General features: G+C 40.2%; 1 protein-coding gene across 2 annotated transcripts in view; it reads right to left on the bottom strand.

The window, feature by feature from the left end:
* Positions 1 to 18,377, bottom strand: part of ADCK1 (aarF domain containing kinase 1) — a 199,533-nt gene that overhangs the window by 108,968 nt on the left and 72,188 nt on the right. For both annotated transcript variants that reach the window (XM_089522302.1, XM_089522301.1), the window contains exon 4: positions 17,600 to 17,803. In XM_089522302.1, coding sequence (XP_089378428.1) covers positions 17,600 to 17,803 — 204 coding nt within the window. The remainder of the gene's footprint in view (positions 1 to 17,599; positions 17,804 to 18,377) is intronic.

The raw sequence follows: 18,377 nt of genomic DNA, 5'->3' as shown, positions 1-18,377 counted from the left end.
TACTTTCAACATTTCACTGATGAAAACCAGGACACATGTGGCCAAGCAATATCAAGGGTATGGTTAAGATGGGAAAAGTTATTAATGAAGAACACACAAGTTAAGAAATGCTGCAGCAATCTGCTTTTGTCTGAGCCTGCTGGGAAGGGCAAGATTCCACCCTCTCAAATCCTCTCTCTCCTGCTGAATTAACTGAGTGCAAACTATTCTTGCACTGTGAACTCAATTTGCACCAACTGAAGTAAGCTCGGGACAAAGGGGCAAAGTGGAGGAACTCAAGAGGAATTGGGACATTCTTTTAAAGTTACAAAAATGGGACAACAGAGGATTAATTCGGATTGCCTGTGCCAAATCAGAACAGTTGGAAAGTTTGAACTTTCTCTTCCTATATATCTAACCAGAGTCTGAGATCTTCAGAAGAATTTTATGTCCCACAATAACCTAAAGACACCAGATCCCACCTGATATTGGAAGCTAAGCAGGATCAATCCTGTAAATACTTGGATGGGAGACCACCAACTAATACCAGGTGCTGTAGGCTATATTTCAGAGGCAGGAACTGGCAAAACCACCTCCAATCATTCATTACCTAAGAAAATCCTATAATAATAATAATAATAATAATAATTATTATTATTATTATTATTATTAATATACCGCTATTCCTTTTTAGATCATAGCGGTGTACATAGACGTTAAAAACAATATAAACAGCAAAAACAATATAAAAACAGCAAAAACCCTCCAACCCCCAGAGTACTATAAGAACAGTTAAAAACATCAATATTAGCATCTTAAAACATCATAAACCAGCATAAAATCCCAATATACAAACCCCAATACACAAAATGACAATATAACAAACCATAACAAACTCAAACTCATGGGGGGAAAGCCTGGTGGAAAAGGAAAGTTTTTAGAGTCCTTTTAAATACATCAAGGGAGGTGGCTGTGCGGAGCTGGTCAGGCAGGGTGTTCCAGAGTCGAGGGGCTGAGGTGGAAAATGCCCTCTGAGTTGCACTGTAATGTGCGTCTGGAATGATTAAGAGATGTTTCCCGCCCGACCTGAGAGTGCGGGGCGGATTGTATGGGGAGAGGCGGTCCTCCAAGTACCCTGGGCCCAAGCCATTTAGGGCTTTATAGGTGATAACCAACACCTTGTATTGGGCTCGGAAGTGAATGGGCAGCCAATGGAGATCTTTCAGAACAGGTGTTATGTGGCTGGCCCTGGAACATCCAGTGACCAGTCTAGCAGCCATATTTTGCACCAATTGTAGCTTCCGAGTTTGGTACAAGGGTTGCCCCATGTAGAGCGCATTGCAGAAATCCAATGAAATTCATAGGGTCACCGTAAATCAACTGGTGGTTTGGGAGACACATACAGATGCATATACACACAAAAAAAAACTTGAAAATCACTGGCTCCATCCTTGATGAGCTCTCCATGGGTCATCAAAACACTATTCCATCTAGCCCTTGGTTTTTAAAACTGGGTTTAATTTTTTAAAATCTGTTCTTAAAGAACACTATTAATCTATTTAAGAAAAAAACATCTAGGGGTAGCCGTGTTGGCCATACAGCAAATCCAACAACATCCAAACAATGATACCTTTATTGGGACAACCAATTATATGTTGCAAGCTTTTGAAGTCACATGCTGGATTCCAAGAAAACATCTTTTTTGAATTGCAAATGGACATTAAATTTCCTTTGAAAATCTACCACTGACCACATGGTTAAAGGGGGAGGTGTATGTCTGCAGGTAGCCCTGCCTACTATCTGAACTAAGACCAGAAACAGGAAATGCAGGTCTATGACTAATATCTTCAATTTCTTTTTTCTGTTTGCCTGATGAAGAAGCCAGTGTGACATCAAAAGCTTGCAACATGTAATTGTACATTTTGGTTAGCCGAATAAAGGTATCATTGTTTGGATGTTATTGAATCTATTTCAGAATATATCACTTTGGGGCCCCAGTAGACAAAAATGTTATTCATAAATTCTTTAAACAAGCAAATGATTTCTGTCACTAAGAATAAAAGAGAAATAATGGAAACAAAAGATTAGATTCTTCTGATAATCCCAACTACAGTAGACTCATTAAATTAATGGGATTTATATTCATATTGCCTCTCCATTGAGCCTAAAACAGTTGGGTACCAACAAGATTCAGTCCACATGCCCCTGAAGTTTAAGTAACAGGGGTCATAGCATTAAGCTTTAAAAATGCATTTTAACCCTGCAGAGGCTGTTAACAGGAGGAAATTATCAGGGTTCTAGGGGCAAAGCATTCCACTTTGTGGAAGCAACGTGGGAAAAGCCCAGTCTCTTGCTCTCCTGTCAAACATACTTCTGCAGGTGATGGCATGCTCAAGAAGAACCTCTCTTGAAGACATTAATGTATGAAGAGGTTCATAATGGACAGGTAGCCAGCACCTGAATCATTTGGGCTTTAAAAGTTAAAACCAACATTTTGAATTGGGTCTTGAAAACAAATAGCAACCAATGTAAGACTCTGAGTATTAAACTAATATGATCTGTGTAGCAGCTTATTTCAGCTTGTTCACCCTCATCCAGCCCATTATTTAACCCAGGCATCATTCCAGAATCCCAGACAAAGTCATCTTGGTCTTAGGTGACAATGAACCTCGGCAAATTGGTGACACCTCAGTCTGAAGTTTCAAATGATCTCTCCCAAAGATTTTGTATAGCTCTTTAATAACATGGGAGACACAGAACCCTAGAATCATAGAATCAGACCTTAGACAGATGGTTTAATATTCTACTATAGATTCTTCTAACACACTGCACAATTCATGGCTGTACAAATTATGAAAAACCATCTCGGTCCTGAGGCAACAAAGCAGGTCCAGACCATCACATTCCCACCATCATGCTTGATGGCTGTAATGAGCTTCTTCATCTCAAGCTATGGTGGGTTACAAACCGCCATAAAGTATGCACTCCGCACGTACTAGGGTTAGGAAGGGCCGTATTAGGGTTAGGAAGGTTCTTACCTTCCTCACGGCCCTTCCTCCCAGTACGCGCAGAGCGCGTCGTAAATGGCGGCGCCCATCCACATGGGCGCTGCCATTTTGACGTCTTGGATGCTGTGCATCCAGACGTGCTGCGGTGGAAGTGATGGCGCGAGGGTGCACTCCACCCCTCGCGGCACCACCTCTGCATTTCGAAAAGGAGCGCCATTTCGGCGCTCCTTTTTCGCTGCGCGGGGAAGCCTCGCGGTCTGGCCGCTGGGGCATCCCTACGCAGCGAATGGCGGCAGCAGGAAAATGGCCCCTTGAGGGCCGTTTGTAACCCGCCTCAGTGTTTGTTTCAACAACCATCTCATTTCTCACAGAGGCCAAAAAACCTGTATCTTTGATTCATCTGTCCAGAGAACATGTTTAAATATTTGAAGAGATATCATACTGAGGATGGAGCAAGCTTTTTTTCTGCTGCTCCAAAGACTTGGACATGGAACAATGGATTCAAACTACAGGAGAAAAGATTCCATCATGAAGAACTTCCTGAGAGTAAAAGCCATTTGAAATTGGAATACGCTGCCTCAGTGTGATGGACTCTCCACCTTTGGACGCTTTTAAACAGAGGCTGGATGGCCATCTGTCAAGAGTGCTTTGATGGTGCTCCTGCATGTCAGGGGGCTGGACTGATTAGCCCTTGCAATCTCTTCCAATTCTATGAGTCTATGAAATCTTTGGGATAAGTGATATTTAGCAACTTCAGGCAAGCAGCAATATTCTTTTCATGAAAGAATGGTTTCCTTTTGTCTGTCTTCCCATTAGTCTTCTCTTTATTGTTGAGTCATGCTCACATTAGCAAGGTGAGAATGGCTTGCAGATTCTTGTATGTAACAATTCTTTGATGATGTAACTATTCTTTGAGGAACTTGAATAAAATGGTAACTCCTAGGTAGATTTTGATCTTGAATGTTCTGCATCTTGGATTGGTAGAACCTCAAATCCGTAGAAATTTTTTTTTTTAAGCTGATGAACAGATAATAACTGCTCTTCTGAGACCCTCAGATACATCTTTTGATATAACACACTTTCACACAACTGTGTGAAGAAGATCAACTATACAAAGTTTCTGATTGTTTTATACTCACTCTTGTAGACCAACCTAACTACTTAATCACGTGATTCTAATTATTCCCTTTAAGTGAGCTGATACAAAAAGGGTTCATAACTTTTGCATCTCGATTCTTATGTACTTATTTTTTGTCTAATGTATATATTATTTTATTTTTTAAAAAGCATGGAAATGGTAAATGTAATGGATGTTGGCTATTTAGAAAAGGATATCATGGTAAAACTAGAATTTCTGCAATTATTATTAGGTTCACACATTCACACACACACACACACACACAGAGAGATATACAGAGAGAGATACCATAACTACTCCAATTCTGTTCATGAAACCAAAGATATGTTGCTATGATCATTTAAAAGAGATGTCTAGAAATCTTGCACACAGAATAGGGGATGGGAACATCTAGCCTGCAGATGAAATCCTGATCAGAGATGTACCTCAAGGTGCCTTTGCCCTCATTTCAAAGCCCTGCTCCCTGAAAAGTCAAGAAAAGTGTGCCTCTTCTGATCTCCAATCAGGGAAATCAGGGATTACCTTCTGCATTTTCCGCTTGATCTTGCAGACACAAGCAATCCTAAAATGCCAGCTGAGAATATTTTGTAAGTGTCATTGGAGAGTATTACATTCATCTGTTCCCCTGCGTGACACAGAAAGAAATAATACTGGTTGTTTTGACAGATGATACTGAAATACTGGCCCTCTTTCTCTATTCCACTCTTTGAGCTATGATGAAGTCAAAAGGCCCAGGACAGATCCCTGCAAATTAAATAAAGGTTTAAGAACAAGGTCACAACTCCAAGGTAGAGAAAGGGCTTTCCATGCTACAGGCCCTCCTGGGTTCACTCCTTGACAATTGCAGGTAAAAGGGATCTCAGGAAGCTGGTGATGAAAGACATCTGCCTGAGGCCCTGGAGAGCACGCCCCAGTTTTAGTAGGTAACAGTAGGCTTAATGGACTAATGGTTTGATTCTGAGTATGCTGGCTGGGATATTCTGGGAACTGTGGCCTCAAAGGTAACTTTCCCAAGTTCTGGACTCTTCAGTATAATTTAGCTTGAATACATTCTTTCTCTGAACTCACTAGCATCTGGAAGAAGATTGTTCCTGTCAGCATTGGAGTGGGAACAAGAGACAGTGCAAAATCCATCAAGAGATTATTTATAATAAAATGGCACTAGAGAAGCATTGTTTTAAAAACAAAACAAAATAAAACTGGGTGGGGGCTAATTTACACCCAGGTTCTGCAAGCCAAGCCTCCAACGTTTCTCTTACATAATGAGCCTTATTCAGGGTGGATCTAGCTGGCCATCTACTGGCTATTGTGTAGCAGTACACCCAGGGTTTCCAGGCAAGGAGATGGCCCTGTTTTGCTAGATGGTCAACTGTTTCTAAGATGATCAAGAAAATCTTTGTCGTATCCTGATCACTTCCACCAGTATACGAAATTTCCTGAAAGTTTAACATGGACTAAAAAAGGCAATATTCTCAGTGGGCATCTGGGCAAACTTATTAGAGAAACTGAAGAAAACACTTCTAGAAAAGCTGTATTAGGGTTGGTTTAACATTTGGTGAGACTCCCATTTCAGCCAGGGTGATCAATTAGGGAGCTGGATATGTTTAGCCTAGAGAAAAGACAGTTAAGAGGTCATATGATAGCCCTGTTTAAGTATTTGCATACAGAGCATGTGCTGGACCTACCTGTATTAGCAATATTTACAGATATAGCAGTGTTTAGAGTCCCTTCACTGGACTGTGATTGTGTTCACAGCTACTGAACATCCACAAGCACTGAACCCAATATTAAGCTGGAGGGACCAATATGATTTAACATTATGATTTACTGAGGAACATTTCTATCTCATTCCTTAGCCAGGAAACTCAGGGTGAGATGTAAGTTTCTTTCTCTTGCTATTTTATTAATATGTTCTCTCTAGGAATATCTAGGTCCTCCAGCACAACTCTATGGTCAACTTTAACCAAAAGTCTCACTGAAGGACCTAGAGAGTAGCTCATCCAGTGCAATTCTATGGTCAATGTCTGGCAGATGTTGACCACAGAGTTGCACTAGAGGACGTAGAGATTACTAGAGAGGTGTTCTCTCAGGTAAAAACATAGCATTTTTGTTATTTGTGGTTTTTCCACATTTACGGAGGTCCTGTGCCCCTAACCCCAGTGAAAGTGGAGGGACGAATATATATATTGGACCAGCTTGGATCATATGATAAATCAGGGGCATGTGGTAAACCCTGCCTTGTTATGCATGAGCCATTTGCAGCAAGAACAGCTAAGCATACCAGAGAGCTTTGTTCTGTGGCTTGTTTACTATGCCAACCAATGGAAGAAGCTTTTTTCTTTCTTTCTGCTTTGTTTCCCTCTCTCTCAAGAAGCCAAGCATGAAAACAGGTCTATCAGTGATTTCTAGGTAAAAAAGCAAACCTCAGAAGAGAAAGTACCCACATTAGGGCAACACAATAAACAGATCAAGGATCTAAACCTCCCTGTTAGCTGCTCCTGCTGCAAGCAGGAAGGATCAGGCAATGAGCGCCAGCCTGCTGCTCATAACCAACAATAAACCAGGGCATCCCATACTTATCTTGTCATCTGAATCGGCCCATTAAACATACTACTCTGTGAAATCACAAATGTGTAGAATAACCATCTGTACCAAAGATACTTACTACTGCAATTAGGTTCATTATTTCAGCTGCTAAAAATGGTAAAGTGTGGGAAATTTAATCTTCTGGTTAACCCACAGTGAGACTTCCTATCATATTAGCCTATTCATAGATAAAATATGAATAAATGAAGAACAGATCACAGAACCTAGCATACATGTTTTGAATTCTTTAAGCCTTCTCTCAAAAAAGTGAATCCACTAAGAGCCTTGGGAGATCTGTTGCCCTTTGAAAAATGCTCACCTTTCTGTGGGTCATGAGGCTTTGACAATGCATTCTGAACAGGCTCTCTGTGTAAGGTTATCTAGGGACAAATAAAAAATCACTCTTCATTATAGCACACAAGGCTGCTACAAGCAGAGTGCTACATCATGATGCTCTCCCTTTATATTCCTTAGATGCATAGGTCAGTACAATCACATGCTGGAAGTCATGACCATCACAAACATCATTGCAAATTTATGGAGAAGCTGGGGATCATGGATAGTTGAAAGGTGTTCAGACTCAACACAAACCCTATTCATCTTTATTCTCTCCTTTCCCTGTATTTAAAGGAGATTATCACATGCAAGTATCCCCAATAGGACAGATGTGTGTTTAACTATCAATGACAGATCTTACCACACTGCCCCGTGGTCAGGCCAAAGGCAGCCTGTATGCAGCCCATATGCAACCTAGGCTTGTCTCACAGTTATTCAAGAATGGGATTTGCCCATTCTTGAAAAGCCACAGCATAAGCCCGGGATGCATACAGGCTGCCTATGGCCCAACCATGGGACAGTGCAGTAATATCTGTCATTGATGGTTAAATGTGAGTCTATCCCGTTGGGGGTATTCACATTCTCCTAAATCTGTTGCATGAAATAAGATGCACTCACCCTTTTGCTGAAGGAAAGGCGAGCCTCTTGTCCATAGACAGAGCCAATGTACATCTTTTGACAAGGAAAGCCCATTGCAAATCTCTTGCTAAGACACTTCCACATGCCTGAAACTGCCTATGCCCAGAATACTAGTGGCATACTTTCCAGCTGTCCTGATTTGGAAGGGACAGTTTCAATTATCCCTCTGCCATCCCACTATTTCAGCTGCTTTTAAAATGGCTCTGTGTCTTTCTCTTCCTCCCACTTTCCCTCCCTGTCTTCCTCTTACTTCTTTTACTGCAAACTGACTCTGACGTGCAAAAGTAGTTTGCACTCAACTCTGTACAAGTGAGGAGAGGTGAGGAGCAGGCTGAATCTTGCCCTTCCCAGTAACTCAGACAAAAGCAAACTGCTGCAGCCTCTCCTACCATATGTATTCTTTCTTATTAATATCCTTTGCCATCTTCACCACACTCTGTTGTTATTTGACCACACATGTCCTCATTTTTAATCAGTGAAATGTAGAAGGGCATGTCATGGTGGTGGTGGTAGTGACAATGAGCACAGCCAAAAATCAGTTTGAACTACAATTCCCAGAATTCTCTCAAATTCTGGAAGTTATAACCCTCAAAAAGTAACTTTTCCACATCTTATTGGTGTTGCACAAATTTCTGCTGTGCATTTTCCACCAACTGTATTAACCACATAATTTCCTATCTGCTTGTAGGACAAAGGCAAGTTTAGGTTGGCATAAAAGGGTTTTGTAGGCATTGATCCATCTATAACATGTGACATTAAAATGACATATGGCATTAAAAGCAACTATATTATCATTTAGCTTACATACAATGGGACCTTAATATATGCTGCGGTTTGGTTCCAGGACCCTCCATGGATAACAAAATTCTCAAATCGCATTATACACAATAGTAAAATGGTGTCCCTTATAAAATGGCAAAATCAAGGCTTGCTTTTTGGCATTTATTTATTTTTGAAATATTTTCAAGCCATGGATGCTTGAATCTGTGGATAAAAAATCTGTGGATATGGAGGGATGACTGTATAACATTTTAGCTCTTTGGGTGTTCTGCCCAATGCAATGAAGGGCGATGGAGGGGGGGAGGTTGGATGTGACAGTTCAATTTAGGATGGAGGAAGCTTGTTTTCCACTTCTCCAGAGAATAGGACATGAACAATGGATATAAGCTACAGGAAAAGAGATATCACCTAAACATTAGGAAGATCTTCCCGACTGTAAGAGCTGTTCGACTTCTTTGGAGGTTTTTAAAGATAAGTTGGATGACTATCTGTTGGGGTGCTTTGATTGTGAATTTCTGCATGGGGTGGGCTGGATAGTCCTTGTGGTCTCTTCCAACTCTGATTCTATGATTCCATTTTTTTTCCCAAACACTGTAAGGAATATAGGAATGAAATACTTTTTAAGAGTATCTTCCTAAGCTCTGGTGAGATCTCAGGATCTCTAGAACTTATGAACCCTAACACCAACCATTTCCACTTCTCAAGTACAGTGCACCCGCGTTATATGTGGGCATGCCTTACGCTCCGGAAGATGGACCAGTGCACCTTGGAAGGGGTAATGGTGTGTGTGCTGCTATACCACCACGCCACCCCATGCACAAGCCCCATTCATTTAAATGTGGCTTGAGGATACATAGAATTCCCTTTACGCAGGAGGGTCCGGAATGGATCCCCGTGAAAGGGAAGGGCCCACTGTATTTGATCAGTCCACAATCTTGACAGTTATCATCAGACTCTTTGAAATCATGTGTTGAGATGTTTAGTGTCTATGAGACCCAATTTACAAACATGTTACACCTCTCAAAGCACTGCTTGGGAAGGAATCACATATGCCTCTAAGCCTGGCTGTCTTTGATTTAAGCTGATGGGATACTTCACACAGTTTTATACTGGACCACTCTTCATTGGAGTGGGTGAAGGGTAATACATTAAAATTTTGAATGTCCAAGTTACAGATAAGATTTCCACGCTTACTGAAAGTTACGTCAAACCATTAACATATTCATAATTTCATAGAGAAATAGCTTCCATCCCTAATATGCATGGACTCCATGAAGATTTTATATAGACAGTGTCTTAACATTTAATTGCTTATTACCAGTTAGATGGAACACAGTGTTTAATATTTTCCATACTAATTATCAAAACAAAAATTTGACATCCTCATAAACCCTTTTTGAAAACCTCAAAGCTATTTTTCCCCTTTTATCAATGTCCTATAAAACAATTTTTAAAAAAAATACAAGTAAAAGGAAACATCATTTGAAAAAGAAATGTTTGGATAACCACACATGTAGCAGGTCAAAAAAATAATAAAAAGGCAATTGATTGGTCTTATAGCTTCTTTAGCCTCTTACAAAATTAACTATATCCTCTAGATATTATGATTGGTCTTATAGCTTCTTTGACCTCTTACAAAATTAACTATATCCTCTAGATATTATGATTTTCCTAGCTGTTGGGCACCAGGCTTTTGTGTCAGCTTCTCAGAACAGCAGGAGAATAAGCATTTTAAAATCCTTGTTTGGATTGCCAGCTGTCCTTAATTCCAGATCATTACAGATCTACAAAACATAATCAGTATCCCTTATTTCAAGACACTACAGATTCAGAGTGTAGCTTTATTTTAAAACACTGATGTTGTAATCATTTAATCCACCAACCATACAGGAGAAGGATTCTTTCTCCAATTAATAGAATTCATTTCACAAATTTAATGTGAAAATAAATGGATGTATGGGCTCTGGTCTTCATCGAAGAAGTCATTCCACAGACCAACTGCTACCTGTCACTAAAGGCCTTAATCCAGGTGGTATAGGCACATAAACAAGGGCCCAGTTCATAGATCAGCTTTCCCCAGCCTGATATCCTCCAGATACTTTGGACTTCATGTCTCGTGTTCTCTCACTGTTGGTGATACTTGGGGTGAAAGCAGTTGCAGTTCAAAACACATGAAGGTTCCTATAGGTTGGGAAAGGCCATCATGCACCCAGAGTTTAAAAATGTTATCTTTTGGACTAATCATGGTGTCCCAGGCATACAATGAGTTTTAGTTCAAAAAAGTAACTTTTCTGAGCACTGCCTAGATCATAAGGAGTGTGTTTATTAACTGCCTTCAATAGACCTCAAATTATGATGATTCTATGGAGAGGCATCTCTAGGACACTCTGTCCTCATTAGCTCAGCTCAGGGGTCTTGCAGACTCAGGGCCATGGCTTCCTTGTTTGAGTCTAGTGATGTCCATGTGTACTGCTATTTCTTTCGTTGCATGAAGAATGTGTTTACGAACAAACTGTGCTCTTGCATTCCCATCACATATGATTAACAAGAAATCCTATTTAGGTGTGTGATCAAGTTCTTCCTGGATTCCAGTATAGAATCTTTCAATATCTTCTTCTTTTGCCTTTGTGGTTGGTGCATAAACTTAGATTATGCTTATATTGATGAGGACTGGAACACATATGGGAAAGCTGTCTCAGAAGAATGTGAAAAGGCTGTGAAAGATGACATAAGCATCTTGAATCAGGACTAAAAACTAACTGGTAACTCATATGCAATAATCACAAAACATGTTGAATATGATCCCACTCCTCAGGAGTGATAAAATAAAACTGAGGGAAAGCACTCCTGCCTACCACTGACACTTATATTTCCAAAGTAGGCAGAGTGCAGGGAACAACCCTACATTCCAGACCTCCCCATCAACCAAAGTTGGGATTACCAAACAACACCACTTCCATCTTGTGTGGATTCAGTTAAACATAAGGCAAAGTTCAAGATAATTTCTCTCAGCAGTTCCATCATGATGTTAAAGGTCATTTTGAGAGGAAAAGAAAATCCAAGCATTGGGAGAGCTTACACAATAATTCCTAAGCAGCTGAGCTGGCATCAAGAATCACTGTGTGGTCAGGGAGACAGATCCTATTATTATACAAACAAAAATATTAACAGTGCAAAGACATGTAGGATTCTAATGAATATCTGCAAATTTTTTCATCCATGTGAAGAAAGGTTGTCTCAGGACACTGAGATACTCCATCAAAACAAATGTCAACCACCAACCACCATCATGTACTTTGGCCCTTCATAAAAGCAAAAAGATAAGTGCTTCTCTCTCTCAATTTTCATTGTTTTTTAACAAAGCCTGTTTTTTTATGCAAATACACAAAACACATTGTTTTTGTGCAAAAAACAATTTTCAACAACAACAAAAAGTCCTGAAATGTAAAATCATCCAAAATGTACAAAAATTCTTGGAATTTCATCCAGCCAGGAAGCACTTTTGAAATGTTTAATTCTCTTGTGTAAGAATAAAATAGGCAAATATTTACATCCCTGCAATCGCTCAAGAACTACAACACATACCCTAGCTGCATTTTAACAAAATTTTGTGCTTTACCAGCTCAAAAACACAATTAAGTCCTGAAAAATCACCATTGGAGTAGTAGTTTCACATTTCAGTTGCCAGACACAGATCACTATGATCTATTAAATCTGTGCAGTATCATAAGCTACCCTGCTCTTGTCTTATCTCTTTTTGTCTATTTCTTCTATCCTTTAGCTATCTCTGCCTCTGTTTCCTTGTCATTCCTTCTCTCTCTCTCTCTCTCTTCTCTCTCTCTCTCAAATTAAATATCAGCCTGGTGCTGCCCATGTGGATAAAGTAATGCTAAGAGGAGACTCTGTGGCTGAAAGGCGATTCGAGCTGCCTCACTGAGAATCAATGAGGCATGGAAGATTCTGTCTAGCTCCTGGAACACTGAAAGAAACCAGTGCAGATCGGCGGCTATTGAAAACATATTCAAGAGAGAAAGAAAAGGACTCTGTTGCTGAAACTGCATTCATTCCAAGTCACGCGAGCAAAGCTGGAGGCAACCAGAGTCTGTATTTTAATATGCGACTTTCCTACCTTTCTCCACTTACAGGAAGCTCTGGGTGAGTTTGGAGCAATTTGGAGGAATGCATGACTAATACTGAACCTGGCTTCATTTGTGCCAAAGCTCATCAGATACAGATTCATCAAGCAGGGAGCAATGAATATTTCTCAACCGGATTGGTTTTACAAGTATTCAATCCTATGCTCACTTTATTCAAAATCAACAATAATCTGTGGATATGTTTTTTTGAACTGCACAGTGCCATTTGGCTACATAATGGCTCTCCACATATAGTTTTTATGCAACTTTTCTAAAGTACATATTTTGTATGTAATTCTTTCTAGTTTAGAACTGCACTGTGAAATTCAAAGAAGCAAACTATCCAAAGAATAACTGTTCCAAATGCGTATCTGGGAAGTAACAAAGTTTTCTTAAAGATAAAAACCAGTGAAATTCTCCTTATCCCCGTCACAGAGTATTTCCAGTAACAGGACGCATCCCTAGTTCAGGGAAAGTAGTAGGGTATAAAAATGTGACCTCCTAGGGGAAGGCAAACCTCTTCTGAACAAATCTTGCCAAGAAAACCTCATGATAGGGTTACTTTAAGGTCACCATAAGTTGGAAAAGACTTAAAGGCACACAACAATAACAAACACTGTTTGTAAACAGAAACAAATTCCATATATTTTTTTTAAAAAAATCATTCAGGCTTAGGCATCTGTATTGGCTACCTATAAACATTCCAGGGGCTAAAATGTGTTGCAGTCCCATGCCCACTTACATAGAGGTAATATCCAATACTCTCAATGATCTAAATTCAGCTGAGTTTTTCTTTTAACCACTGGATGGGAGAGATGGGATGGGAGAGACAACAATGGACACTAATATAAATGGGCACTAATATAAATGCTAAACCATGAGAACATGTGCTTTTCTAAATGCCCAGGGTCTTTCATTAAAAATACACAGATCAAGATTTGCTAGTACTATGTACTTTTACATAGAGTTTAAAGGTATATTAAATAAACAAACAAACAAACTGAAGGGTTCTGCCTCAATCATTCTTCCAGGCCAGGAGGAGGGAACCTACTATTCTCCAGATGTTTTAGACTTCAGCTCTTGTCTAACATAGTGACCATGGCTACAAATTGTGTGCGTTGTACTCCAAAATATTAGGACAGCACTGGTTGACCATCCTTATTCTAAATTCTAATACAGTCTATGGCCCTATTACACATGTGTCACCCTTTATCAATCTCCACTGGAGGCTTGAATAACGGCCACAAATGATAGGAGAACAACAGGGTGTCTGATAGGTAATCTGACTCCCAGCTACGAAGAATTCATGGTGACATAGCTGTTTGCTACCACAAGGCCTCAGTGTGAAAGACAGCAAGGATTTATGTTGTTATTAAGGGGATTTATTTCTTTTTCATTTGGGGTTAATTAGGGGGCTTGAAAATGTAAAGGGCTGATGGTGCTTGTCTGAAAATGGTATAGTGTAGCTATGAGCAGAACAAACTGATTGCATGCAGCTTTCTGCCAATATCACGTTTACTGCTGATTTTAGCAATACCAATAATTCTGTAGAAGGAAAGCTCCAAGGCTCTGGCAAAGACTATCTGCATTGTCCAAGTGTTGTTCCATAGTTATCTTGCTTTCTGCAGCTCTTCAGGGTACTTTGAGCCAATAACTTCAATTATCTTTATCCTATTTTCTGACCCAAGGTATATTGGGCAAGGCCTGGAGGAGGTTGATTTTCAATGGAATTTACCACATTGCACAAAGCAGGTACCAGGTACAAACAAAGCTTGGGAAATTACTTTTATGGACTACAACTTCCATATTCCCCCAGCCAGAATGATCATGGCAAGCTGTAGTTCATGCTATATGCAGGAAAAACCTGTTGGAAATAACAGAAGCAGACCTTTCAAGACCCAGTGGAGCACCAAAAGTAGATAGTTATTGATTTGGCAAAGGTCCATGCTCACATATTTATTAATTAGAATATTTGCTTATAGCTTCAAAGTCTACCAGAGCTCCAAGGTGATATATAACAGATAAAGCAGGTAAAAGCACTCATTAAAAGCAATCTAAAACAATTTTCTTTAAAACTAGTTTTAAATATACACTTACACAGTTAAATATTAAAGGGCAGGTCTTTTGACTGTCATCATCTGACAGGTTTGCAGAGTGTTCATGCTCAAAAGGCCTCTTAGCTTTGTGAGAGCAAGTATTTAAGAGGACCCTTTCTGTCATGTTTTCTGGAATACTACACAGCCAGTGTGGTGTAGTGGTTTGATTGTTGGATTGTGATTCTGGAGACCAGAGTCCAAATCCCTGCTCAGCCATGGAAACACACTGGATGACCTTAGGTAAGTCACACTCTCTCAGCCTCAAACGGAAGGCAAAGGCAAAGCCCACTCTGAACAAATCTTGTCAAGAAAATCCCATGATGGGCTCACCTTAGGGTCAACGTAAGTCGGAAACAACTTGAAGACACACAACAACAAACAAACATACATAAGGGCAATGGGGCTTGGACAGTTGATGAGATGGTGGAACTACAGGTTCTGGTCTCTCCCTTGAATCTGCAACCTCAGCATAGGGGAAATTGGGAAGACTTTATCAGGAGCTCCTGCAGAAAACCCTCTTTCAGGTTGGAATTCAGATCAGGATGGACCTAGTCAAGTTGCAGCAGTAGAATCCTCTTCGCCCAGACCTCTAAAAACCTTTTCTGTCTTAGTGTCATTATCAGAGGCATCTGGTGACTGGGTTTCCTGAAACCAAAGCCATCACCAGTTTCCCAGCTAGAATGTCTCTTTGAAGATCTAAGCCTGACCCACAACAATCAATTTGCTTACATTACATCAAGTTTTACAAGAGAAAAAGTGGGAGTGAAGAGTGGCTTGTAATTACAATTATGTCTGTGAGGCAACTGGACATCAGTTCATACCAAAGAAATAAATAAAAATCAAAGCCAACAGCAAGTTTGCTACCAGAATACTGATAATGTCTAACAATTCAGTTCATGCTAATTATTGTTAGTTAGGATTAACCCATTATTGCCTCTATTTCTACTGTTAAGGAGTGCGGGCAACATTGTTCATCTATCCAAAATGGCACCATACACACACACAGGCACGATGATGATATTGGCAGACTCAGGTGAATCCCCAAGATTTTCAGAAGTGTATAAATTCTTTCTTTAAGAAGAGGCAAAGAGAAAGGACAAAAAACCAACAACAGAAGCAGCAACAGCAGAAATGAAAACCATGATTTACTATAGATATTAGACTATCTTAAACCTGTAACCTGGGCAATCAAGTCAATTAATCTGTGCCCTTATATGCAGATCAGCAAAGAAAGGAAGTAGCCCGCAGAGACCACTAATCTGCTGTCTGCCTGGGCACACTACCCTATCTCCTTTTCTGATCTTTTCTCTAAGGTGTAGTAACCCCTTCCTTTCCCAGGGAGGAAACAACTAAGTGAAGATGAGAGACAATGGAGAGCCCCTGAAGACACAGCATGTGATGAATGGTGCAGTCACACCTTTCCATCTATGGAGGCTTCCTTGTCTTAGAAGGGGGAGGTCTGAAGGCTTCCCTCTTACACCCAAGCAACATTTTCTTGCGAGGGCCTACTATTCCTAGTAATTCTCTATCATGATTAACTTGTCACTATAAATCCAAGATACTTGTAAAATCCTTAAGGATATCCTGCATGCAACATCGGTAAAGAGGAAGAGGAGGAAAACAATGTTCTAGTATCCTTCTCTGGTGTGACCCATTACTCTGTCTGAAGTGGTCACTTGTAGAATTTTAACATCTGACCTTTAGGCTATCAGACAAAGCTGTTGTACCATGGGCTGCTCTAATAGCACAGGGTACACCAACTCTGTGCTAACATGTCTTGTCTATGAACTCTGAATCACAAGCAAAGATATCTTTCTTAGACAGAAGCCCTTCCGTGATTTGCTGGATCAAAACAATAATGCTTCAGACATTTTTAATGCAACACAGCCTGCCAGGTTGCCTTTTGCTTCCTACCTGTTACTATCTAACCTTCTGCCTGTCTCTCACTGACCTCTCTATGCCTCTGTATCTTATCCTATCTACCTATCTGCCCTGAACCCAACTTAGCTGAACATTTGCGCTCATGAAGTTTCTTCAGCCCACACTTTCACTGCTGGTCCAATTGCCGAGCCTTCTATCAATCAAATTAATATTCTGAATTTAACTTGCAGACAAAATGTTATCCAAAATTGGCATCACTATTGTTCTGCTTGTGTAACTTCACAATTTCAGTCCAGATCCACTTTTTAATTGGGCAGTCACAATAAACTAGAAATCATGAAAAGCAAACACTAGCTGTGTCCAATTACTGAAGACAGAAAACTCCTACAACCTGACTGTAATGAGATATCCCTCCCATGAGTGATCCCCTATATAAGATATTAAAAACAAAATCAGAAAGTGTGTATGTGTATAACTGTGCAGCCACCTTAGTCCCTATATTGGAAGAAAGGTGAGATAAAAATAAATAAATAAATAAATAAATAAATAAATAAATAAATAAATAAATAAATAAATAAATAAAGTTTATGCCAGGAGCTGGGCATAGCTTGTCATTAGCAGAGGCACAGACAATGTCCAATAGATTACCTAACAATACTGGCACATAAAAAACAGAGGAGCAATAGAGAAGAAAGTCAGGAGTAAGAACTTGTATTTCCACAGTGACAGATCAGCCCAGGAGAAGCACTGGTAAAATATAGTACTAGCATAAGAAAAGTACTAGCACTCACAGAATGCCTCTAAGTCTATTCAAAGTGCTTTTCTTTTGCCCAGAATTAGCTCTAAGAAACATGGCTTTTTTGGACTGCTACTCCCCAAATCCCCCAGCCAGCACAGGCATTAACTATGCTGTTTGTAGGGAGTGTTGATACAGGAGGTGGTCCAAAAAGATTTTTCCAAACCCAAAATACATATATTGCTCTTGCTTGTGTGGTGTCAAGTGCCTACCGTCTCACCTACCCCTTTGCCTAGGTCCTCCTGGATCACTTGCTCAATCTCCTGCATACTGCTCTGCGGAGCTTGGCTGTGGAGCACCTTGAGCGTGCTAGTGTATTCTTCAGGCAGCAGATAGTCGAGAGCTCCCAGGTGCTGTCCTACTTTGATGAAAGTGCCCCGGTTTGCACAGCACAGGTCCCGGAGTCGTTCTGCAGAACGCAAATGCACCTGGAGAGAGATTGAGAGAGTCACTGAAATGCACATGCTCAGATTCCTTTTACATTTTGCCAGAAGCTTTTTCTCCTAACCATACATTACATAGTCTCCCAAGGCATCCAAATGCAGTCCAGAAGAGATTTTAGTTTCTTTGTTGTACAGAAGAACCGATCTGGTGTAATGGTTAGAGCACTGGATTGGGACTTGAGAGATCAAGCTTCTAGTTCTTACTTACTTAAGAAGCCCATTGGATGACTCATTGTCAACCTTATCTACCTCACAGGGTTGTTGTGAGGATATAAATTGGGAAGTAAAGAGCTGTGTATGTTGTCCTATCCTCATTATAGGAAAGATGAGATATAAATAGATGTTGTTGTTGTGTGCCTTCAAGCTGTTTCCGACTTACGGCAACTCTGAGGTGAGGCTATCACAGGGTTTTCTGGAGCTGAGAGGGTGTGATTTACTCAAAGTCACCCAATGGGTTTCCACAGGTGAGCAGGGAATCGAACCCTGGTCTCCAGAGTCACAGTCCAACACTCAAACCACTACTTCATGCTGGCTCTGAAATATAAATGCAATACAATGA

This window comes from Sceloporus occidentalis, unplaced genomic scaffold (genome assembly GCF_023333645.1).
Source record: "Sceloporus occidentalis isolate IW3139 unplaced genomic scaffold, rSceOcc1.0.p SCAF_4, whole genome shotgun sequence".
Lineage (NCBI taxonomy): Eukaryota > Metazoa > Chordata > Lepidosauria > Squamata > Phrynosomatidae > Sceloporus > Sceloporus occidentalis.
The sequence above is the reverse complement of the archived record's forward strand: the minus strand, read 5'-3'. Positions and strand labels throughout refer to the sequence as shown.